Source organism: Propithecus coquereli, unplaced genomic scaffold (genome assembly GCF_000956105.1).
Source record: "Propithecus coquereli isolate 6110/MARCELLA unplaced genomic scaffold, Pcoq_1.0 Scaffold119, whole genome shotgun sequence".
In the NCBI taxonomy this organism is placed as follows: Eukaryota; Metazoa; Chordata; class Mammalia; order Primates; family Indriidae; genus Propithecus; species Propithecus coquereli.
This window is the reverse complement of record NW_012135969.1, coordinates 6,431,015-6,456,547: the sequence shown is the minus strand read 5'-3', so window position 1 is coordinate 6,456,547 and position 25,533 is coordinate 6,431,015. Positions and strand designations below refer to the sequence as shown.

At 48.7% G+C, this 25,533-nt stretch overlaps 1 protein-coding gene across 1 annotated transcript in view; it reads left to right on the top strand.

The window, feature by feature from the left end:
- The window catches only part of TTLL6 (tubulin tyrosine ligase-like family member 6), a 32,928-nt gene extending 30,279 nt beyond the window's left edge, over positions 1-2,649 (top strand). Inside the window, 2 exon segments of the mRNA XM_012659878.1 lie at positions 1,523-1,892; positions 2,384-2,649. Coding sequence (XP_012515332.1) covers positions 1,523-1,892; positions 2,384-2,649 — 636 coding nt within the window.
- Positions 2,650-25,533: the final 22,884 nt, after the last annotated feature.

Genomic DNA, 25,533 nt, shown 5'->3' with positions numbered 1-25,533 from the left:
TATGTGGATTATGGGTGTACTTGGAGAAAAAGCTGCAAAGCTGCAAATCTCATTAAGTGAAGTTCCTTTTTTTCCAAGAATAGGTTTCTTGCTTAATACTTTATGATGCTGAAAAAAAAAGAATAGGTTTCAACCATTCATTTGACCCTATCAGTTCTCCGAGATATAGACATGCAAATTGCCTTCAGTTCTCCCCCACTACAAATAACACCGCACTGAACATCCCTCTATATGTTTTTAAAATTATGATAAAATATACATAAGGAAATTTACCATTTTAGCCATTTTTAAGTGCACAATTCATTGGCATTAAGAGCAGTCACAAATGTATGCAACTATCACCACTATCCATTTCCAGAACCTTTTAATCACCCAAAACAGAAACTCTGTACCCATTAAACATAATTCTTCATTCTCACCCCTCCTCAGTCTCTGGTAACCTTTATTCTACTTTCTGTCTCTATGAATTTGACTCTTCTAAGTACTTCATATTAGTGGAATCATATAATATTTATCCAGTTTATTTCACTTAGCATAATGTTTTCAAGGTTCATTCATATTGTATCATGTATCAGAATTTTCTTCCTTTTTAAGACTGAGTAATAGTCCATTTATGTATATACCACATTTTGTTCATTCATGGTTTGGTAGACATTTGGGTTGTTTTTGCCTTTTGGCTATTGTGAACATTGGTGTACGTATATTTTTTTAAGACACTGTCTAATAACTTATTTAGCATACATGCCTAGCAATAGACTTGCTAGATCACAGAGTATTTGTAATCTTAGTTTGCCAAGAATTTCTAGATGGCTGTACCAGTCTACATTCTCAGCAGCAGAGAGTTCCTGTACCTCTGCATGCCCACCAACACTGGCATTATCCAGCCTTCTAATTTTTGCCAGTCTAACAGCTATAAAATAATACTTATTTTTCTGATTACCAGTCTCTAGTATTTATAATCTTCTCCATGTTTAAAGACCTCTAAAGGAAGCTGTAGGTTCCTCTACCATCTTCTGCCCTGGTGTTTAACCAATTGCTGTTTAGAAAACTATTCTGACCCAATCTTTCTTGCTGCTAATGAACCCAGCTGTTAATCTGTTTGTTTTAATCAAGAATAGCACAGGGGCCGGAAGTGGTGGCTCACGCCTGTAATCCTAGTTCTCTGGGAGGCTGAGGCGGGCGGATCGTTTGAGCTCAGGAGTTTGAGACCAGCCTGAGCAAGAGCGAGACCCCATCTCTACTAAAAAATAGAAAGAAATTAGCCAAACAACTAAAAATATATAGAAAAAACTAGCCAGGCATGGTGGCACATGCCTGTAGCCCCAGCTACTTGGGAGGCTGAGGCAGGAGGATTGCTTGAGCCCAGGAGTTTGAGGTTGCTGTGAGCTAGGCTGATGCCACAGCATTCTAGCCTGGGCAACAGAGCGAGACTCTGTCTCAAAAAAAAAAAAAAAAAAAAGAATAGCATAGGAAGGAGCCCTCTACTTTCCACAGTCTCATTTTGGACTATCTTCTCTTCTAGCCCTTAACCTCAGTAGAAACCTCCCCAGAATCCACCACCCAGATCTCAACCTCCCCAGAGTCTCTGCCAACGCGGTCCACGTCTGCCACCTCTGAGTGCAGTAGCCCAGAGATTGACGGGATGGTCTCCTTTAAACACAGCCAGCAGCAGATCTCCCAGGAGCGCATCCAGGAAAAAATATCGAAAACTTCTCTGTCTACAAAATCCCTTAGCTTCTCAGGGAGTCTGAACCCGAGCTGGGCGTCACTAAAGAATGACGTGAAGAAGCAGCAGCTGATGTCAGAACTATTCACCAAGGTTCACCTGAGGAGGCAGCTGTCCTCGTTCCCAGCTCACTACAGCACAAAGCTGGTGACCAGTAGACAGTCACGTGAGTGCCCGTGTGTACGGGGCTGTGCCAGGAGCTTAGGGGTGAGGCGAACCAACAGATCGAGTCCTAATCTTTGAGGTGCCCCCAGTCTGGGAGCAGGGACACAGCTTCTACGCTCAAGGAGACCCCAGTCTGACAGTGGAGACATAGTCCATAGCCCATGCCCTTAGGGAGTCTAGTCTGATTGGGAAGACAAAAAGATAAAATAAAATAGAATGCTATGTCTGAGTCCCCTTTCACTCTTCGACATTTCCTGGTTCTCCTTCAGATGAGGCCCATGCAGCTGAGTCTGTCCCAGGTACGGACGTTAAGTATGAAAACTAGGGCAGGAGAGCTGTTTGGAGGAAAGGAGCAATGGCTGACTCTATACTAGTTCAGAGAGCTTCAGCCACTCCCAGGCCATGGGATCCTAGGGGGAGGTGGGCTTTACCAGGAATTCGTGCTGAATCCAGCAGCACAAATAGATGATGCCGATGCCTTTGCCTTTCCAGGAAACGGCTCCCTGCCCGTGGAGTGTTACTTCCGCAGCCGCAGCTCTGGTGAGAAGAGGCAGCCGGATGTGGCCTCCCTCCTCCTTTTGCAGAGTCCTCAAAGCTACAATGTTTCTCTGAATGACCTGCTGGTGGCTACTCCAGCCCGCCTGGATCCGAGGCCCAGCAGAAGCCGGACAGGTGCTGTGAGGGACCTGAGGACACAGGATCGGGGAGCGTGCAGTCACTGCCTGATCTCTGGCCACCAAGGATGTGAGAGGACCTAGGTAGGCCTACCCAGATTCCCTTAATGTAGTTAGTGCATTGGCGGGCGCTCCCTGTATTTTTCTGCAATGCCAGGTAGGTAGGAGGACGGGTGGACTGATAGAGGGAAGTGGACAATTAAGACTCAACTCAGTCAAAATGTGACCCCCATGCTATGTGTATTTCTGATCCGACTGGTCTGCCCCCACCACAAGGGGCACTTTGCCTTGTCTTCCACTTATGGCTAAAATTGAGGGAGTCCAATATGCAGGTCCCAGAAATAGAACCATGCCAACCACCAGGGGTTGATTTTCACACCCTTCAAGCTGTGCCAGCCTGGCCTAAGTCCCTTGCCCCAAAGGCTGGCCCTGTAATGGAGCGTACTGAGGGGACAGAACAATAGGACCGTAGAGCCTGAGAAGATGTGGAACCAAAGAACTTTGAGAAGCTTTGATTCCACCATGTGAAAGGACCAAGGACATGGTAAGAAGCCCTCCGTCAGAACTTTAATGCTTCTGAAGGAAGGTTGCGTGTAAAAACTTAGGAGAACTCCGCAGCATAGCGTTGCGTGGTGTAGAGGTGTCTGTGCTGCTTGGCTGCCTACAGAAGAAGGTTAGAGATTTCAACTGTCTCCCTCGCCCTTGCCACCTGAGGCAGACTGTGCCCAGACGCTCTGACCTGGCCTCCTTGTGCCCAGTAGCTCACATGGCTGGAGGGCCTGTGAGGAAACATCAGCCCACAGGCATCCCCTTGGGTGCTTGTAAAAATGCACGTTCCAGGGCCCAGTCCCAGAAATTCTGATCCAGTAGGGTCTGAGTGGGAAGCCCAGGAATCTACATTTTATGAAGCTCCTTTAGTTGATTCTGATACTCTTCTTCCTGTCCTCAGAGAAGAACTGGGTCTGATGTTCCCCAAACTTCCCTGCTGATAAGAATCATGGCTGGGCCTTGTTAAGCCTGTAGTTTCCCAGGCCACACACCCCGGAAATTTTGACACAAGAGGTCTGGGATAGGGCCCTGGGAATTCATCTTTTGGTCAGGTATCTCAGGTGTAGGTAGGAAGGAATGTCTTGCATCTAGTCCCAGGCCTGGGCAGAGAAGCCTATTACAGCCGGCCCTGACCTATGGGCCTGTCATCTGGTGAAACTCCCTGGTCCTTGTGGAGCTCCCCCTACAACCCCACTGTCTTAAGCACAAGATGCACAATATGCTGGTACTGGAATTTTAAGTAAAGATGATTACTGATGTGTTGCTATTTCTGTTCCTACTATTACAAAAAGGGATGGTGATGTAGCGAATTGCAATGAAAACTTGTCTTCAATAGGACTATTAAAAGTAATAACAATCCGAAGCCACACAAAGAAAAGGAGGAGATAATTAGATTGAGAGGTGTGATAAAGTGCACTGACCATTGAATTTGGCTGTGAACTTCTTAGCAGAGAAGGCCAAACATAGCATTCTGTTTTGATCTTTTTTATCTGTCCAATCAGAAAAGAGGCTCCCTCGTGGCATGGATTATATCTCTACCATCAGACCAGGGTCTCCCTGAGGGCAGGGGCTGTGACCCTTCCTCCCAGACTGGGAGCTCCCAAAAGATTAGGACTGGTTCTGTTGGTTCCTCTCCCCCCTAAGCTCCTGGCACATCCCTGTATACACTGGCACTCACTTGCTTTGGGTTCTAGTGAGTTCTATATCCCTGTGTACACTCGGCATTAGTTTGGGGTTGTAGTGAGCTGGGAACGAGGAGAGCTTCCCCCTTAGTTGAATCCTGGTGAATATTTCTGACATCAGACGCTCCTTCGTGCCATTCTTTTTTTTTTTTTTTTTTTGAGAGACAGAGTCTCACTGTGTTGCCCGGGCTAGAGTGCCGTGGCGTCATCCTAGCTCACAGCAACCTCAAACTCCTGGGCTCAAGTGATCCTCCTGCCTCAGCCTCCCGAGTAGCTGGGACTACAGGCATGTGCCATCATGCCTGGCTAATTTTTTCTGTGTATTTTTAGTTGTCCAGATAATTTCTTTCTATTTTTTCAGTAGAGACGGGGTCTCGCTCTTGCTCAGGCTGGTCTCGAACTCCCGAGCTCAAACAATCCACCTGTCTTGGCCTCCCAGAGAGCTAGGATTACAGGCGTGAGCCACCGCGCCTGGCCCCTCATGCCATTCTTTAGCAAAGTCCAGCTTGGGTTCAGACTCCCTGAGAAGCTCTGGGATTTTGTAGGCAGAGAAGGTTTCAATATTTTCTCGTAGATAAGTAAAAATAAGTTTAGTAGTTCTCTAGGAGAGACTTTTTCCCCTGGCTCTGATTTTTAAGAGCAGTGTACCATGTGAAGTCTCATAGACTTTTACTACTATAGTTGGCAATGTCTGAAGGCACTACTATATTTTTTGTTAATATTAATAATGATAATAGTTACCCTTTTGTTTTATTTTTTGTTTTCTGGGGTTTTTAAAATTGTTTTGTTTTTGTTTTGAGACAGGGTCTTGCTCTGTTGCCTGGTCTAGAGTGCAGCGGTGTCATAGCTCACTGCAACCTCAAACTCCTGGGCTCAAGCGATTCTCCTGCCTCAGCCTCCCCAGTAGCTGGGACTTCAAGCTCATGCCACCACACCCGGCTAAATTTTTCTTTCTTTTTTTATTTTCTGTAGAGACAGGGTCTTGCTGTATTGCTCAGGCTGGTCTCAAACTCCTGGCCTCTAGTGATCCTCCCACCTCGGCCTTCCAAGGTCCTAAGATTACAGGCGTGAACCACCATACCCGACCTTAGTTACCCATTTTTTCTAGCCTATTGTAGAGGTGTCAGCACTCTTCTAGATAAATATTTTACCTGATTTAATTCCAATCACAACTGTATACTTTGGAAAAGAAAAAACTGAGGCTCAAAGTACATAGGCTTAACATTCGGAAGGCCCCACAGCTTTTGCCTGGCAGAATAAGGATTCTAGTCAGTTGCTTCTGATTCCCAAGCCCCACGTTTTTGAAGCCACCCTATCTGTCTTTCAAGTGGCACTTTTCACATTAGTCTTCAGTTAAAGCTGAGGGTACAATTAATAATGGCTCTTGAATGAAGGCATTTCTGCAGGTAGCAGAGATGGCAAAGCCCAAGCAGGCCTCCTAGAATACCATGTGTGGGTCTCCAGATCTCAGAGCTGGCCCTCTGCTTTTAGGCCAAATAATGGTTTCTGGAAATTCTCTCCAAAATAATCAGGCCATAAGGACTACACATAAGAAAGCAAACTCACAAAAGACTAATTATATACAACAGAATGCCCATCTACCAACGCATTGATTCACAAATAGAGCAGGGTGTGGTATGGGAAGAGGGCTTCCGTATCATAAATAGTGATTGAAAGAGAGAAGGAGGAGCAGGCGGAAGTCCCAGTTGTGGATCCGGGGTTTCCTTGGTCAGTTTCATAACATTAACACCTTCCACGTGTCAGGTCTCCAGACCGTATCTCACGGAATCCTCACATTGCTGCTGTGAGGTTGCAAGGCGGATGTTGTTACCTTATCCCCAACTTGCAGGTGAAGAAAATCAAGGTTTTGAGAACATTAAGTAACTTGCCCAACCTCACACAAGCGATGGACTCTGGACAAAAAGCCTTGTCCTGACCCACGTGAGAAATGGATCCCTGATGAATTCCTCCATTTTTCTGCTCGTGTCACTATAATCCATCCTTCCACCGGAGCCACTTTCACAGTGGGTTGGTCACAGAGCCCAGGGTGCACATCTGTATAACAGTTGAATTCTAGGGGATAAATAAATAACCCATGTTGTAGGATTTTAATGGTGAATCAGTGGCTTGGTAAAGCGGAGTACCTGGCATCTTACAGAAGAAATGGTAGCTGCAATCATGGTGAGGATGGTGATCATGATGATATTGTGCTGATGGTGATGAGCCCAGCATGGACTGGACCACTTGCTGTTGGTGTACTAAAAGCTTTGCATATATTATCTCAGCCCTCAAGGCATTGTTATTCTCTTTTTTCAAATGGGAAAACCACACTTAGGTTAAGTAACTCGTCCAAGGGCACACAGCTCCTTAACCACTATCATATATAATCTCCAGTCAACCACACTGGCAGCTCTTAAATGATCCATACCAAATGTTTGGAGCAGGAAGGCTGCAAGAAGATGAATGTTGTGTAGATAAAATGAGCTTCTGGTGACTGCCGATGTGAGTCATCAAAGTGCTTTTCATCCACTAGATAGCAATGGTGATGATGAGTTAATTGACTTTAATATTCCAGAGGCCATTTTAAAAGGAAATCTAAGAAAAGTCTTACCCCACCCCAGAACCAGGCTGTATCTCTGCCATTTTTTCCCTTCCTACCTCTTACTCGCAGGAAATGATTTGTCTCTTCCCACAGTGTCTCCAGTGTTCACAGACTCAACTGAAAGTTTCATTTCCTCATCTAGACGTCCTGGTCTTACAGATATCTCTCATCAGCAGCACTGAGGCTAATTACCTTGCCTCTGTGCCCACCCAGATGGCCTACAGTGCTATAGGACCCCGACTTCAGCATGTTGATGGGTGCTGCCCCAGGACTCACCCCGGTTGCTCTACCTGTGGCTCTTCTCTGTGTCCCTGACATGGCACCACCACCCAGAATATTCCTCCAGGGAAGAGTCATGTTTCAGAGAAGGACTCATGATTTCCAGGAGTCCAAAGCCCTCAGGTCACCAGCGGGACTGTGCCAGTTAAGCCTTCATCTCTGAAGATAAAACACAGGGACAGGGCTGGGCACGGTGGAGAGCTCTGAGCCCTGAACAAGAGAACTGGGGCAGTTGCAACTTCCCCGGGTAAAGACCAGACCTCCTCCCACTGCAGCCAGCCCAAAGACCTGCCACCTTGGTGCCCAAACATCTTCCTGCTACCTCCCTTGCCAGCCCAACTCAATCCCACCAGTGAAGGCAGAGGTGAGGCAAGAGTATCCAGCCTGAAGATCTTTCTTCCATCCACATGCAGAAACCATGGACCTTCCCCCCAGCCCCTGTGTCCATTAATAAAATAAATCGCCATGCTCAATGCCAGGACGAGGAGCCTGATTCGGAGGGAGAATGGGGAGGGGAGGCGGGGGAGATAATTCTCCTGAGCACCCCTTATTAAGAAAGCTCCAGGCCAGGCGCAGTGGCTCACGCCTGTAATCCTAGCACTCTGGGAGGCCGAGGCGGGCGGATTGCTTGAGCTCAGGAGTTCAAGACCAGCCTGAGCAAGAGCAAGACCCCGTCTCTACTAAAAATAGAAAGAAATTAATTGGACAACTAAAAATATATAGAAAAAAATTAGCCGGGCATGGTGGCACATGCCTGTAGTCCCAGCTACTTGGGAGGCTGAGGCAGGAGGATCGCTTGAGCCCAGGAGTGTGAGGTTGCCGTGAGCTAGGCTGACGCCACGGCACTCACTCTAGCTTGGGCAAGTGAGACTCTGTCTCAAAAAAAAAAAAAAGAAAGCTCCAGTTACGTGAATACGTGTCAGAGCCTTTGAGGAATATCTCTGGTGAACAGGGTACCATAGGCTCTGCCCTCCTTGCCAGTTAATTGACTTCAATATTCTGGAGGAGCCCAGATCCTGAGGTGGCCCTCTCTGGGACAGTAGCTCCGCTGACTCTGCCCAGCACAGGGCCTGGCTAGACCCCAGGCATAACATCTTTCCTTAGCTGCCAGTTCCCTCTCTGCCCTCTCCAGGAATGGAATCCAAGATTTTTGCCTCACTTGCTCTTCCTGAGTTGGATCCCTAGGGGAGAGCTTTGGAAAAGTCTGGGCAAAGGAGGAAGAAGAAGTGAGGTCTGAAGACAAGCTCCTGCTTCATGATGTTGACCCAGCTTTGCCTTATGGGCTCCCAAGGGGATGGATTTCTGGCCTCAAGGATGTCAGGGGAGTCTGGGATATTTGAAGCCCACAGTATCCCTTAGGCAGAAGAGCTTAGTCTTCCAAGGTATTGAATGGAGACGTTAGACTCAAGCCAATTGTGTCCAGCCGTGAAAAACACACATGTACTCAACATCTTCATGCCCGTCTGGGCCTGGCTCTCAAGGATCCTGGTACAGTGTTCTTTGTAGTCCATCAAGGCCCTCCTGGACGGCAGAAGCAGCAGGCCTGGTTACCATAGGCAGACGAGTAAAGGCTTGATTGTCACCTCAACTTCCACTTCACCGGCCCTTTCCTGTTGCCATTCACAAGCCTCAAAATAGACTGATCCGAGGCCACTTTGCCCATGGTTGTTTTCAGGTTGCCAGCCCAAGCAAAAGATGTAAGATTTGTTGAAATGGGGCTTCCTAGAAGCTCTATATCTCTTCCCTTTTCTCCCTGGCCACTAATCCCAGCCAGTCAAAGGTTTCTGAACTGATAAAAAGAAAAAGTCTCTTAATAAGGTGAAGTCAGAATTATTTGTCTTTCTAAGGAACACTTTGGTGCCAGCACCTTTGATCCTAGAGATAGGGCACGCAATCCATGCAATTGCACAGGGCCCTGCGCTTAGAAGGGCCCTGCACTTGGGTTAATGTTCTATTGCCACCATCTCGAAATTCTGAATAATTTCTAAACAAGGTACCCTGCATTTTTATTTTGCACTGGATCTGCCCAGTTATGTAGCGAGTCCTGCCTGGAGGCTTTCACAGCTCTGGGTTATCCAATGAGAAGGCAAAAATGCCAGGCTGCCTTCCTAGCCGCACAGAACAGACCTCCTGCCTGTTCACCCTCAGGCATGTGCAGAGCAACTGTTTGCTGAATGCTTCTGGGGGACAAAAAATGCTTGTGGCAGTCCTTGCTCCTGTAGAGTATATAGTCGAGGAATGTAGGTCCATAGGAGTTAGGTGCCCCTAAAAAAGAATGTCAGTAGATGAGAAGGAAATACCCTCACTCCCAGCTGGGAGGACCAAATCCACTTCATTGGAAGAGATGATGTTTGAGATGGTGGCAGGAAAGGATAAATAGGGTTATAAAAAGTGGATATAAAGTGTGAACTGAGGTATAGAGGCCTGGAAGAAAATAAAAACAACCCTGAACATGATCAAGAGGTAAAGTCTAGTCCAATTTGGCTGGACCAAAAAGGAGAATTGGGAGATGAAGATGGAAAGGTAGTTTAAGAGACCATCTTAGAGAGCTGGTGCCCTTCATTCATGTCACTCCCTATGGTAGTGATTTGTTTGTATGGCTGTCTCTCTACTGGAATGTACTTTGTCTTAAGATTTTTTTTTTTCTTGAGACAAGGTCTCACTCTGTTGCCCAGGCTGGAGTGCAGTGGCACAATCATAGCTCACTGCAGCCTCTAACTCCTGGGTTCAAGGTATCCTCCCACCTCAGCCTCCAGAGTAGCTGGGACTACAGACGCATGCCACCACGCCCAACTAATTTTTTTGTAGAGACAGGATCTCGCTATGTTGCCCAAGCTGGTCTCCAACTCCTGATGAGGTCAAGCAATCCTCCTGCCTTGGCTTTCCAAAGTGTAAAATTACAGGTGTGAACCACCGCACCTGGCCTCTTTACATATTTGTATTTCCAAGTTTTAGCCCAGTACCTAGGCCATAATAGGAATTCAGTACATATTTACTGAATGAATTAATATGGTGGAGAGTCTAAAATATCATCCTGGGAAGTATTTACCTAACTCAGTGGGCAATGGGAAACCACTGAAGGTTTTCGAATGAGAGATTTTATTTAGTGTTAGGAAGATCAATCCAGTAGTAGTTGGTGGAATGGCTTGGCAAGGGGAGAGACTCAAGGTGGAAGAGCAATTGGGAGGGTTGTACAATATGGTCCAGGCTTCAAGCCCTTGCAGCCTCTATAAGGGTGGCCGGCGGGAAAGAGAAGGAGGCAGATACACCTCAATAAAGCTGGAAGGTGGGAGAGGAGGGGGAGGCAGGTGGAGAAAACCATCAGAGAGCTGGAACTTAGCAGCTGAATGCATGGGAAAGGAACAATAGAGCAGGCTTCAAAAGAACTGAGTCCTCTAAAAGAAAATAGGAACATTGAGAGAAGGAGCTTTGTGGGGATGGAGATCAGGGTATCTGTTTCTTAAAGCAGTTGGATGAGTTCCTGTCCCCAAATGGATTTAAAAGAGCAACACTGAGGGAAGTTCCCAAGTGCAAAAGCAATGTTTCCGATTTGTTAAAAATAGCCGTCTTGGACCAGGCAGGTTCTCTGATCCCCAGGATCAGAACTATTTGGGCAACTTAAAAAACATGTGGTTCTCCCTAGACCTAATTAGTCAATGTGGGAGAGGGAGGAGGTTGACTTGGATTTTAAAAGCTCCCCAGGGAGTGCTGATGCACAGCCAGGTTTGGGAGTCACCTATCTGGCTTACCCCAACACTGGACAGCCCCTAACCCACCTTGGACAAGCTGGGTAATTCTTGCTAGTGTTAAACAGGTGATTTCAGATTCCAGTTTTCCTTCCACCCTGGCAGGAAGTGTAAGGAAGGAAGATTGGCAGCTGTTGCAAGCATCCTCCCCACCCCACCCCCACACCCATACTGGATGATTACATGAGCTGAATGTAATCATTCACAGCCCTTGTCTTTACAGCTGGCGTGTCACTTAGCTTAATTACAGCACACAGTGGTATTTCAACTCGAGGAGTCTAAAAAAGCAATAAAATGGATTTTGCAAATTGTTAGGAAGGCAATGAAGACCTTGAAACTGCAATTTACTAAGCATTGCTTTCAATTATTTTGCATTCTCCAGTGATGACTCTAAGTCATTAACTAGCAGCCTGGGAAAGCCAAGTGGCAGTGTGTCACGTGCAGGGTATTTCATGTCTCCTGAACGCACACTGTGTGCTGGGGAGGTGGCTGAAGCTCCAGGAGTTACCTTGGGTGGGGGGGGGGGGATGTGATTGTTCTGAGCACATGTTCTTCCCATCAGGCACCTGCATGTCACACTTCCGCCACAGCACTCCCCGACCACAAGTTCAGACCGATCTAGGGTGATCTTCATCAGAGATCCCCTTCCCCTTTACTACCCAGTAGCAACTACTGTCCCTAGAAAGCATGAGAAGAGATGTGTAGAAAGCACAGCAAGTCCTTTAAAGGTGTAGGATTGGTGCCTGGTTTCTTTGGCTCTCTGGCTCACTTCTTTTCCCGCCATACTTCCTAATTCCTCTTAGTCCTTGGGTACGTGCTTCTGGGCAGTCGTTTTAAAGGGAAAGACTGTGGTATCCCTCCACCACCTGCTTTCCCAAGCCTGACAGTTTTGTGATAATAATTCTATAAAATGGGACCTCATGCATCTGAGAAAAGGGCAGAAGCTACAGGAAATTGGCAGGAGCAGGCGACTCTGAGACAACTCCCTCTTGCTGGGAGCAACATTAGCCGGCAAGATAATCAGGAGCAGAATGCCAGCTGCCCGAGCAGCCAGGCCAGGCGGGAAAGCAAACACCTAAATCCTGTTGGCAAAGCCAGCAAGACCATCACAATATGGCCAAAGCAAACAGGGGCTGAGACAGGCCCGCAGCAATGGACTTTCACTTCCCCTCGGATCTGGCAGAGGGTGACACTGAGCCAGTTAACTCCGCTTGTCAGGGCATCAGATAACCATGGGAAAGCTCATACCCATTCCTGGGCTCCAGCCCAAGCTGGACCCCTGCGCTCCCTGCCGTGGTCTCCTTTCAGTTTGGCCCAGGCCAAAAAAAGGCGGATAATGAGAAAACATTTTCACATATATTCTTTTGTTGATTCTTCACAGCAGTTCTGTGAGCTCAATATTATCCCCATCTTATAGATGTGGAAACCAAGGCTCAGGGGCATGAAGGACACAGAGCCAGGCATTAGTCTTGGGCCTCTGACTCAGTGTCTGCTGCATTTCTCATTCCCTCCACCCTCCCACCTCTCCACCCCAATTCCCCATGTCAATTCCCACAGTCCCTTCTCAGGCGGGCGGAGCCCCCACAGTCTAAATGAGACTGGAGTTCTTTTTTTCCATTTCGTAGCTAAGAAGCAAAGACTCAAAGGAGGGAGGGGGTTATTTTTCTTTTCAAACCAGGAAACAGTTGACATCCCTGATCTCATCTACTACACCCACTAACACAAATGGGCGCCCAGTGAGAATAAGTTTACAAATATTTTCAATTATTTAGATATTTCAATAGTGTTCTCCCCTTATTTAAATGCGAAAGATCTCAATCAAGACCTGCTGTTTTTATGTGGGTCATAATTTGGTTGTGCTTGAACATATCCTGAATAGGCCCTTTTATGACCTCCGGCCCTTGGTGTCTCTAGGGCCCAATGTACCTATGAAAATTCCTACTTCTTGCCACCTGGTTGGGACATTCATATTTCAGGGAGAGCTGCACAGTAGCGATATGCATATCTAATGGAAGGACTATGCCCCTATGGAGAGGAGAAAACCCAGCTGTTAGATAGAATGCTCTCTTCCGGTCTCCATTTTTCAGCAGATTTCCTGATTATTTGAAATGATTTCTCAAAAGCTCTGTTTGCAGGGAGAGAAGGACAGGAAAAGGAAAGAGGAATTATCCATTGGACTCCAAGCCGATTAACCAACTCTTGTTTCCTTAGCGTTTTCATTTGTGCTGCTTCCAGCAACCCTGCCAGAAAATGCCATTGTCAGAAGGAGCCGGGGAAAGTGTAGGCGGAAGGCGTGATATTCCCGCGTCTCCGAAAGGGGGACTTAGAAAGCAGGTGGAATGGGGGAGGGGGTCCCCACAAAAGAATGAGGCTTGTTCGGGCTGAGTTGGAGGTTCTGTTGGAGAAGGGGCGCTCGGGAAAGGCCATCGTGGCGAGTTTGTCCGGAATGGGAGACCAGGACGCACTCCCCACCGCCTAGGCCCAGTTGCTGTTCAGGCGGCCGGAAGGACTGCGGCCGACTCCGGGCGCTGAGCCCCGCGCTCCTTGGCGGAGAAAGATCCCGGGTCAGCGGCTACTCTCGGGATGCTTCCCGGCCGTCGCGGCCGCCTACAGGCGCCAGGACGGGGACCTGGCACCGCCGCCGCGGGCTGCACGGGGCCAAAGAGCTCGGCCGGGCGGAGAAGCCGGGCCTTCGCCCCAGCGGGGTCGGAGGGGATCGGCGCTAGGCTGGAAGAAGTAGGAGAGGGGTCCCAGTGGAAACGCTCAGGGCCGCCGTTTACCAAGCGCTTCCGCCTCGCTCCTCCGCCTGCTTCGCCCAAGCGGCTCCCGCTCGGATGCCCCAAAGCCGCAGAGGTGAATTGGGTCCCCGAGGCAGCGGGAAGTGGGCTTCCTTGGTGCGCCCTGCCAACGAGCGTCGTTGCTGTTTGCGTAGCTCGAATTATGTGCCAAGCACTGGGGCGAAGCACTTTACGTGCTTTATCATCCCCCAAACCACTTTAATAGCCCCATTTACAGATGAGAAAACTGGACCCGAGAGAGAGGCGGCGTAAACCAGTATGTGTCGCAGGCAAGACTGAACTCGGCCGGTGACTCCAAGTCGACCTGGGACCTCAGCACGGCCCTTCCTAGACCGTGGTTGTTTGAACTTGAACTGCACACACGGAATTCGTTTCTAGTGTGGTGATCAGTGTGAGGCCACGACACAGGGGAACAGAGCTGCATGTTCCAGCGTGGTCACCTCCATTCTATCACCGTTCCCGTTAGAATTCCTGAGGAAGCCAGGTTGAGAACGGCCATTATGCCAATTTTACAGTGAAGGAAACTGAGGGTTGGAGGGTCCAGGTCATAGCTAGTGAAGAGATCAGCTCCCAGGAAGGTGTTCCGATGTCCCAAGCCCAGAAACAGCTTTTAGCCAGGCTGCTCTCCTAAATTTTTTATCTGCAAAGAAAACAGGCTGAGAGGAGCTGCCACAGTAGCTACCCCTTTGCAGGGCTGTTAGATCTCCTGGTGTGCAGGACCACACCTGGACGCCAGAAGAAAGAGAAGTGAGCTCTCTTCCTCCTTCCTTCCTTCTTTGCTTCTGCTTGGGGGCTGTGGAGAAGAGTGGAGATGGAACACCCGTTCTTTTTCCTTTGTTTCACTTCTCAGTCTCCCTAGTCACTTGGCTGGGACTGGGCAGAGGCAAGTGGCTGAGGGTTTCTCCGGGACACATGCAGTTTGGCCTTGGCAAGGTCCAAGAAGCTGGGGTAGGCAGGACTTTTTTTTTTTTTTTTTGTCACCAAGTGCTGGGCTCTGCAGTGCTAAGCAGCCGCTGTATTATTTGGTCCCATCATCAACTCTGCAGTTGTGTTCTATCCATGAGGAGACTATGCTCAGAGAGAGGAAGACACTTGCTGGGGCCCCAAGCTGGTGCGGAGTGGGGCTGGGGTGTGTGCTGGGCCCATCTGACCTCATAGCTTCCCTCTGCTCTGCTGGGCCCCTGGCCCAAGAACAGCTTGGAAATGGGAGACAAAACAGGTTTCCTCCACACCATCTTCTACATTAGAAATGGTAGCCACGGTAGCCATTTTCTTAAAGTTTTGTACCTCCCTAAGGAGTGGGATTTCCCCTCTTATCCTGGGGCAAGTTGCCTGTATGTTCCCCTAACCCTTCACAGAGGCCCAGACTCCCTCCAGAGAAATGTCCCTCAGGTGATTCTCAACAAATGGGGATCTGGAACTTGCCCACTCCTGCTTCCCCCACCACCCTGCCCTCCCAGATTCCCCCACCACATCCATAGTCACGTTTCTGAGGCCCTTCTTCAGCCAAGAAAGAATGCCCCAAGCGATGCTCCTTCCCAAACGATGCTCCTTCCTCGGGGGCTCAAGTAGGCAATGTGGCCACCCCCTTGGAAGGCCACTGCTGGTTTCCTGGCAAGAAAAAGAGAGGATTTCAGAACCTCCCCTCCTTCGGAATTCCTCCCTTCCTCCCTCCTTTACCCACTACCCCCTCAACTTTCTTGTCCCACCAGTTTCCAAAGTGTAGAGGATGTTTACCCTGCAGAAGGAGGCTGGGATGGCGCTGAGGGCAGAAGCCTGATTCACAGCAGGGAGGCACCCGAGCCCTGCCCCCACCCGGGGCCAGAGCCTGAGGCTGGAGGAGGGTGAAGAGCTTCGGGCTTGGAAACCTCACGTCCGCCGGCCAGGCCAAGAAATGTCCCCGCAACTCCCCAACCTCCCAGGTATCCCTACCTCCACCAGCCCCTTCCTCCCAAAGGTACCAGCCAGGCCTGGATGCACTAGACCAGTGGAGAACTCAGAGGGGGCCCTGCGTGCTCCCCCACCCCACCCCACCCCGTCACTGCCACCACTGCCAAGGATTGAGGTTCAGGGCTGAGGAAGAGTGTAATCTGCTCCATCCCGACCCAATTCACTTTAAAACCACTTTAAAACTAGCATAAACTAGCCTGGAGCATTCTCTGTTGAATGACTAGAGGTTTCCAGTTTTACCCACACCCTACCCCAAAACTGGGCTGAGCAACTCTTATTCACCCCTGGGGACGGGGAGTCAGGAGGCAGAGTAGGATTTGCTCATCTGCCCCTGCCCCCCCACCAGGGATTAGGGATTCGAGGGGTTTGGAAGTGAGTCCAGGATGAAGGGAAGAAGAAAGAATAGCAGCTGCTCCGACTTCTCATCCATTTTGTACAAGGTCCTCCCCCATTCCTTCAGAACCCTAAGGGGGTTAATATTTCTTCAGCCACCCCCTTCCTCTGTTTCCTTCTACCTGGAGGCTCCAAGAGGCACGCCCACCCTACAGTCCAGTTGCTGTGTTGTCCTGGGTTGGGTTAGTGGGGCAGGCTGTCCCCCGTGCGGCCCCTCCTCACCTGCACTGCCAGGACCCTGGCTGCTGTCTGCCTCAGAGTGTCAACTCGGCCCCCGCCTGACCCTGTCTCACTGATAAGCCCCCAGACGGCCAAACATCGTTAAGTTCTTTGCCTTTCTAGACTTCTCTGCCTGTCCTTTCCCTGACCTGGGGCTGGGGGTTGCCTGGAGGTGTGTCTGTACTTCCCTAGGCAGTGGGGACTCCACTACACCGCAGCTCTGCCTTTCCATATATACCCCTCCATTCCAGCCCCCGTCCCTCCTTCAGGCTTCTAGACTAGAGCAAACTTTCCATGGCACCCAGTTGGTCTAAAATAGTGTCCTCTCACCCTCTACCCCCACCACGACTCTCTTGCCTGCATAGGCACTGCCTCAGAAGAGCTCCAGGAAACAATAAAACTAAGGGAGAGAAGGAGGAAATTGATGTCAGAGAACTTCAACAATGATTTTAGAAATTGAAGCTTAAAATCCCTCTTAGCTCAACCCCAAATATGAAGGGAGGAGGGAAGGCTTGGATTGTCCACTTAGACTGAGTAACCTAACACTGCTCTCAGCTTCTCATGTCCCTTTGCTCTTTTAGACCTTGCTCACAAACAAGTGGGGACCACACTGATAAGAGACAGCGTCTATGCTGAAACAATCAGTTGCTGGGAAGCATCAGATTGAGCTTGGTTTTCCCCTGGTATCATGGAGTGTAGACAAAGTCTGTATGAGTTAAGGCCAGGGGTTTGGGTTTGCAGACCATCTGTCCAAGGTGGAGGGAGCCGCCATTAGAAATCTGGTCTTTCTCCCTCCCTGCAGCTGTTTGTTTCAGACTCCCCCATTGCCACCACCCCTGTGACACTGGTTCCATCCTTAGATTCCTCCCCAGCTCTTTCCCCAACCCTACCTCCCAAGAAAGGAAAGACTCCCGGCAGAGACTCCTAGAAGATGAGCTCTGTGCAGAGAGGAAGGGTGGGGGCAAGGAAGGTGGCACCCACAGGGGAGAGCAGAGGGTCTCTATGGTGGGGATGGGAAGCTTTTTCTTCCCAGAAGTGCCACCTCCCTTTCTAGACAGGAGCAGACATCGTATTCACGACAATGTGGTTTACACTAATTCAAGCAATTATTTGGATACATCAGAACATTTTCTCACCTGAAATAACCCGATAATGGGACCAAAAAGTTAAATGTCCTTTGGTCAGAAATCAGGTAAGAAAGACTCTTGGGCCACTCCTGGTAGAGGTCTTTGGCTTAAAAAAAAAAAAAAAAAGGTAAATCATTATCTGAATAATTTTTAAACAAAAACTTTAAAATTCAATTTACCAATTCCATACTTCACTTCCAACAATTCTGAGGGGTAAAACTCAACAAAACCTTGGAGAAAGTCTATCCTGGTTTCAAACCTCAAACTCTGCAATGAGGCATTTGAAGCAGCCCGAAGGTCCCCAACTTGAAAGCTGTTGGCAAGTCCCTAGCTCGCAGTGTGTGCTCAGTGTGTGTCAGCGATCTCCTCTCCCTGACTCTGTACCATGAAGTTCTGCCAGGCCAGAATTCTCTCTTTACCTTTCCTCGAAGGATCTGCATTCGCTTCTTTTGTTTGCGCAGTTCTTTGTGCCCCAGGTAGGATAAATGGGCACAAACCGTTTTGTCTTGCAAAGAATTCAGGAAAGTGGAGGGAATACGAGGCTGAAGCATAAAATCCCCAACAAAACGCTGGCTATGGGTCCTTGTCACGCCAGGGGAAATCCGGTGCGGATGAAAAGGGCTGCGTTTGCTACCGAGCCTGGGAACGGGGAGCGCCCGCCTGGAGTTTTGATGGCGGTTGGCTGAGCGCGGGGGTTCCACCGTTGGTGCGGCGCCCCTCGCTTCCCATCCCTCCCACTCCTCGCTTTCCTACCTCGCCCTCAACTCCAGCCCCGCCGACCCTCCGGCCCCAGCCTAGTTCTTTCTGGCCCACTCCTATGTACCCCGTTCTCAGAGAACCTAAGCGTATGGCGGTCACTAGGTCCCAGGACTGGCTTCCTCTCAATTCACTGGAAACTGGAGACCAAGACGACAGACACCCCGCTGCCCCCCGGTAGAAGGGGGAATCGTCACATCTGCCAGGTGCCTGGAGGGGCCGCATCTCTCCAGCTTCATTTCCTTCTAGTAGTTTTTGTGGGGCTCTTGGGTGACAATCTGGTGACCTGCGAAGGGCAGTTTGCGCCGGGTTGAGAGTGGGCGAGGCGGGGGCTGAGGTCGTGATTCTGTATGGCTCAAGCCTTTTCCATCACAGTCCCTCCTGGGACTTTTCTGTGTCTTCTAACCTTAAAGAGAGTGAGAGAAGACGAGAAAACGATTAAGAAAAAACAAACCTCTTCTCATTTTCCAATAAGGCCAGAATTCCACAGGAAAAAATTCCGAGTGGCAATAGTCCGCATTTTACACCTCCTCCATTCTGCGGCACCTCCAGGAAACAATTGTCGGGAAAACTCCAATACCTATAGACAGAGGGACTTCACATCGCTCATAAGTATAACCTTTATTGACAAAACCAAACCGCATCATTGGGTGTTGAGTCGGAAAACAAAACAAAACAAGCCACAATCTCACATTTTAGCAAAATACCATGAAAACAAAATTTTTTGGTTTTATTTTTTAAAAAATTTTGGAGACGGGATCTCACTCTGTTGCTGGGGCTGGAGTTCAGTGGCATCATCATAGCTCACTGCAACCTCAAACTCCTGGGCTCAGGCGATCCTCTGCCTCAGCCTTTGGAGTAGCTACAACTACAGCCTCAGTGCCACTATGCCTGGCTACTCTCTCTCTCTCTTTGGTAGAAACAGCATTTCACTATGTCGCCCAGGGTGGTCTCCAACTCCTGGACTCCAGCGACGCACCTCAGCCTCCCAAAGTGCTGGGATTATAGGCTAGAACCTCGCCCAAAGAAAAGAAATTAGTAAGAACCTAGAACAAAGAAAAACAACAGGAAATGGGAGGACATAAACATAATTTGTATATTCTCTGGAAAAGAACATACAAATTGCTTTAACACTTGAAAGTATGTTCAACATCTTTTAAAAGTAAAAGTGCATAAATTCTTTGATATCACCCATTTCTTTTTCTTTTATTATTATTATTATTATTTTTTTTTTTTTGTAGAGACGGGGTCTTGATATTGCCTAGGCTGGTCTCAAAGTCCTGGCCTCAAGCGATCCTCCCACCTCAGCCTCCCAAAGTGCTAGGATTGCAGGCATGAGCCACATCGCCTAGCCTGATACCACCCATTTCTAAGACTATATCATACAGATATATTTGCACATATACGCAGAATAGTGTATATCATTTGCAAGCAGAAAAAAGAAAAGAAAACTGGAAACAATCTAAATATTTCTCAATTGTCTTCTAGTTAAATAAATTAAGGTACACCCATACAATAAAACGGAGCCATTAAAAACAACGAAGTGTTAATAAATATATAGAACTACCATTAAGGTGTATGTTTTTTAAATAAAGGGCAAAATATAAAGCTGTGTGCATGACATTATGCCATTTGTGTTAAAGGGCTATATTTATATACACCTCTGTAAGGATACTCTGGGAAAAGTAGTTGCTTCTGGAAAGGGGAGCTGAGATAAGAGGTGGGAGGAAAACCTACTTTCCTTTTTAATGTAACTTTTAAATTCTTTCTTTCAGCATACATTACTTATGTTTTTAAAGATAGATTAAAATCAGGAAATTATTATTTTAGTAGCGTTTGAATTCAAAGAAAAGTTTTTAAATAAAAGTAATAAAAGTGTATAATGAATAATGTTGAAAAATTTTAAATTAATTACATCTCTGGCTTATTAGGGTCTGATCTGCACAATCCTTATAACTTAATTAAAATGCAAACTTTTCTCAGATAATTAGAACTAATAAAAATCAGACCGTTTACTTGAAAAATCGTTTTTAAAAAATCAAAACATCAATGCTGCGTGTGGAAACTTGTAAAAAATATGTACGTAAAATCGAAAGTTTTTAATTTAAAAATCAGAACAAAGTATTTTTTTCTAAGGCGAGTTTGCAGAGCTTGGTTCAACAAGCGTGATGCCTAAGCCGTTACTTAAGCTGGTAGTCCAGGTAAAAAAATTTATTCGGAGTGGGGGGATTGGGAGAAAATAGGTACTTTTTTTTTTTTTAAGCTCTTAGGCCAGCTCTATACAGCTAAGATCTTCTATCGAAGACATCGTTTGCACCATTCGGATAAAAGCTTAAGCCAAACTCTATGGTTTGTTTTCAAACCATATTTGTCGTCGCTGGGCTTCCCGAGTTCTCCAGGTCTCCACCGCAGTGCGGATCTTCGGACCTTTTCGCCTTGGGACCCGGGGAGCCTGCTCTGGGGACCTTGTTTGGCGGCAACTTGGTCGCGGGCGGCAGCAGACGGAAACGGGGGCTGCAGTGAGGCTGAGCGCCTCCGGGGGACCCAAGAGGGACCCGGGAATGGAGTTTGGCGGAGATGGCATTCACCATGCGGGGTTGGGAATAGCTATTCCCTAAGGCAAAGCCTCCCTCTGCGCCCCTCCCGCCCAGGCAGGAGGCGAGGGCCGGGTCCGAGCAGCCCAGGCAGGAAGCCGGGAGCCTCTCGCTCACTCCCCCGCCCGGCCCGACCGCGGGGCCCCGCTTCGGGCCGTCTCGCCCTCTTGGACTGGCTCCCGGGCGTTGTGCAAAAGACGGCCGGCCCTTTGTGCCAGTGCCCGTTCCCCGGGATTTGGCGAGGAAGCCCGCGGGCCGGGGACTCTCACGCTCTCTGCGCGGAGCTGGGGCCCAGGAAAAACAAGGGGCGAGAGCCGGGCGGCGGCTGGGGGCGCCTGTGGGGCCCCTGCTCCCCGCTGACTTCTGCAGCGCGACTCGCAGGGTGTCCCTGGAGCGACCAGAGACCGACTTCAACCCACGCAGGAGAAACCTGGGTCTAAGCCCCTCCCCAGATTCTCCCCTTTCCTGCCCAGATGGCGGCCTCAGCTGTTTTCTGAGTCCCCCTTGCTAAAAACGTAGGGAAACGAAGGCGGAGATAGAAAAAGAGAATGTTGGGGATGATTTTGTGGTCAGCAGGGCCCTTGGCAACCCTGGAGGAGGAATTGTGTGAGGGGGAAGCGGCAGATAAGGAAGGCCCAAGTTGGGGGGATGGGGGAGCGAAATCTTTGCCAGGAGAGGAATCACAGGACTCAGTCACAGGACTGAGAGATCCCACACTCCAGAAGCCCCCAAGGGGAGCTCTGAAGGGGGACTCTGACTTCAGGACCCGCAAGCCAACCTCCCAGGCTCCTGGTGTCTCTTCTAAGAGCAGCCTCTCAGAAGCTAAATTGATCCAAACATCACAGAATTACAAACTGACTGGATTTATAAGCCAGCACCGCTCTCCTTTCTCCTTTTCACCGGTGGCAACACTCCACCTCCCCCACTCCTTTCCTGGGGATCCTGTTCCCCCTTGTCGGTCCTTGCAAAGCAACTGCTAAATGAAGGGAGAGCAGAGTCTCCAAGCAGGGCCCTTAGAATCTAGTTCCTCTGCCCCCTCCATCCCGCTCTGGCCCCTCTTTGGCTGATGGGGCCGATCTCGGTGTGGCGGGAGCTTGGAATCTGAGTATTTCCGCAAATGCTCCAGCTTTTTTGGTTATAAGCGTGGCTGTGGCTCAGGCACACCAAACAAGAGGAGATGACTGAGAATGAGATAAATAGTGAAAATGAAAATAAAAACAAAAAACGTATCGGGTTTTTAGGACTTTGAAATTGTGGGTGAATCTCTGGTTTTGCTTCTGGCCCTATAACTTGTTGAAAGAGATAAGATTAGAGTTGATAAAACTTCTGGATCGCTCTAGGTTGTTTTATTTATAAGCAGCAAACCAAAAACACTTTCCCCTCAATATTCAATCAGTAGAGGTGAGAGATTCCCCCCCCCACACATACACAGGTCACTCAACTCCTGGCCTGGAGAGAAGGGGCTGGGGTCTACTCTTAGATAAAGGCAGCAGCCCCCATCGACTCCCTGCGGGAGCTAACAACGCAGGGAAAGTGAAAATTCCAGCCAATCAACTACTGTTTGGTTGAAGAAAAGCCAAACAATGGCTCTGGCTGACTTCTTCTGGAATTGGCAGGGCTGGCTGGTGATTTTGGCGTCGTAGAAGGCCAGCCTAGTGGTGCGATGTGTATCTGTGTCAATCCCAGCCCTGGCTGCCCTCCTATCCAGCTCTCTGGGACTTCCCCTGGGCAGGAATTTCTGCCTGCCCGGCCCATCTGTCTTTCTGTGGGTCTGTCTGTCACAGACTGCATCCATTTTTCTGGGAAAGGGGGGTTCCGCTGAAGAAATTAACCGGGTCTCTAGTAATCAGCTCTTTCAAAGGCTCAATGGGATCATCTGTGTGTGAGGACGCAGCTGCCACCCGTTCTTCTGTCTGTGTGTTTTTTGCAGGGAGTGCCTGTGGGCACTGTTTTAGATGTCTTGTATAAGGGGCAGACAAATTTGTCTTCACAGGGAAGGTGACCCTCCACCTCCTGCATTTATTAAATTCCCACGTATTTTGAAATTTCTTTCCTCCTGAAACTGAAAATTCAAGTAGGTCAGAGAGAGGAAGAGAATTTTATCTTGTTTCCATTTGGAGTCTCCTAGGCCTGGCCACGAGTGAAAAAAAGAAAAAATTCCAGGCCAAGATTCTAGCTGAGACCCAGATCTTACCCTTTGTTAGGAAGACCTGGGGGAGCTTCAGGGACCAGCCAGGACAGAGCTCTGGGGTCTGGAGGGAGCTGAGGGGTGTTTGGAATCCAGCCTCTCTGTTACTTAGAAAAAAAATCCTGGCTTCCAGGCCAAGGAAGGAAAGCAAAGGAGGCAAAAGAGAAAAGAACACTAGGAAGAAAAAGCTGAAGGCAGCCTTTCTCAGCTCTGAACTGGCTCAGTGCAGGGACCCTAGCAGAGCCTTCCATGCCCAACTCAGGGACCAGATAAAAACTAAGAGAAAACAAACCATCCTGCTATTCTTCCTTTGGTCCCCCTTCCTTCCTTCTCCCCAAAGACTCTACCCTCTTCTTTGGGGCAGGAACCCAGGTAAAATGCCTGAGTGTCCTACTCCTTCTCTGGCTGAACTCTGGGTAGGGGGCTCGATGTCTTCTCCATCCCTCCTCCTCTCCCCTCCCCACTCTGCATTGCCTTGGTCTGGAGAAGGCACCTGGCAAACAGGTGGCACTGCCCAGAGTAGCCAGATGTGCCCTCCTCCCCCGCATTTCCAGGATTCTGGTTAAATCAACAGCTCAGCTCCTCAACTCTACCATCCTAAAAAGGTTTCAGAAACATAAGACTCCCCCATGCTGTGGACCAAGAAGCCCGGAAATATTAATGGCTCTATGGGGACTCCCATGCCCACTCTGGGCAGAAGGCTGTTTTGTAGAAGTGGGGCCTGGAGTAAAGCAATTTTAAAGTTAGACAGAAAGGAGTGTAAACTCCAGACAAGAACAACTCCATGCTGCACAGAAGAGACCTCCAGGTGTGAAGCAAACGTGCATCTTGGGTGATAAAGACTGAATTTCAGAGGCCCAGCCATAGGAGGCTGCCAGGTCAGCTGAACTCAGCATAACTTTCTCTTCTGCAATGAGAGGGCTTCATATGTCCTTTGCAGATATTGCAAAACAAGTGACTAAAATATAGAAAGGTGTATGTATGTGAGTGTACATATATGTATCTGTATACATATATATTAATATATACAACATCAGATTTTCTAAGAAAGAAATCTTATCAAATTAGCAGTTGAATAAGACCCAATCTCTTAGTACTCCTAGTTGGCTGAGTGAGCTCTGTTGAAGCTGAAGCCACACTTACTTTTCACCCCAAGACCCTCAAAGGATAAATGTAAGTTTTGTGTAAGTCTCTGGAAGGGACAGCGAACAGCCAGTTACTCAGAATGGATTATGTGAGATTCAGTTTATGAGCGCAAATTGCGTTTCACACATGAGTTGTCTTGAATAACCCAATAATTAATTAAAACCATGTCCTGCAGGGGAGAATTTATTACATTCGCTGGCTGTTTATGAGCTAGGTGTAGTTTGGAAATGAAGAATGTGCGGTTGCTTCAGGGATGTCTGCACTGCTTTCTGCAACACCCTCTCACCAGGTCCCGGAAGCAAAATTGAGAGTAAGAGAGACTTGGGGTTGGAAGGTTAAAGCAGATTTATTGCAGCTGGTTCGGACCCCTTTCAGCTTCTGTAACCAGGCTGATCAGTGTGGCTTGGAATTCCTCTTGGAGAGAAGCTGGGGCTTTGGGGTGGTTTGTGCACCAAAGCTGGGAACCCTGGAAAGAAGGAAGGGATTTGGGCCATGGGAGAGGGGAATGAAGGAATGAGATAAATCCAGGCCCCAAAGTTCCTTGGCTGTTCCTGGGAAAGAGGAGTGGATGTCCTGGTCTGCTTCTCCACGCGAAGAGGTCACAGCTTTTCCAGATGAGTACCACCAAGCCCAGGTCTCTTCCTAGCTTGAGGTGGCAGGGGTGCGGGCATAGGGGTGGTGTGGGATGGCGGAAGGTGGTGTGTGTTATAGCTTCTCTGTAGACATGAGGACATAACAAGGTTGTCTGCTGGTTCCTCTTCCAATTAAAATCCTCGCCTTCTTCTTGGACACCACCAGCTATGAGAGAAACAGCCCTACGGTTTATATCGGCATCAGACTCTTTATAGAATCTTCACTTCCCTCATCTCCTTTGTCTGCAAGCAGCTCTGTGAGGAAGGCTGGGCAGAGATGATCACTTCCATTTTACAGATGAGAAGACTGAGGGTCAGAAGAGGAGATGGCCAGCCCAAGGACACACAGCTGGCAGCACAAGCCACAGCAGAGACAGCATCCAGGCTCTCCATGTTGATGATCCCCTAGGGACAGGAAGGAGTGAGAGATGGCAGAGCTAGGCTGGCCACTCCACCTCAGAAACAGACCGTGCTCTTTGGTTCCCTGGGGAAACATGCATCTGGGGCCATCCCCAAAACAGAAATTGAAAAGTCCTGCCCCGAGAGCAGCAATCTTGCCTCTAGATCTGCAGCTGTGTGTTCAGTCTTCCACATTCCCTGAAATCTAAATAATCCAAAAACCCATCAGAGTATCCCATTCTTGGCAGCCTGGGAGTGGGAGAGGGAGGGAGGTCCCCCATTCCAAGAGCAATGAGGGAACCAGAGTGAGTCAGGAAGAGGCCTAGTGGGGTTGGGAGGGAGTGGAGGGGGCTATGCAGCTCTGCTGTCCACATCTGACTGCCCCAGCTAGAGGGCAAGCGGGGCAGAA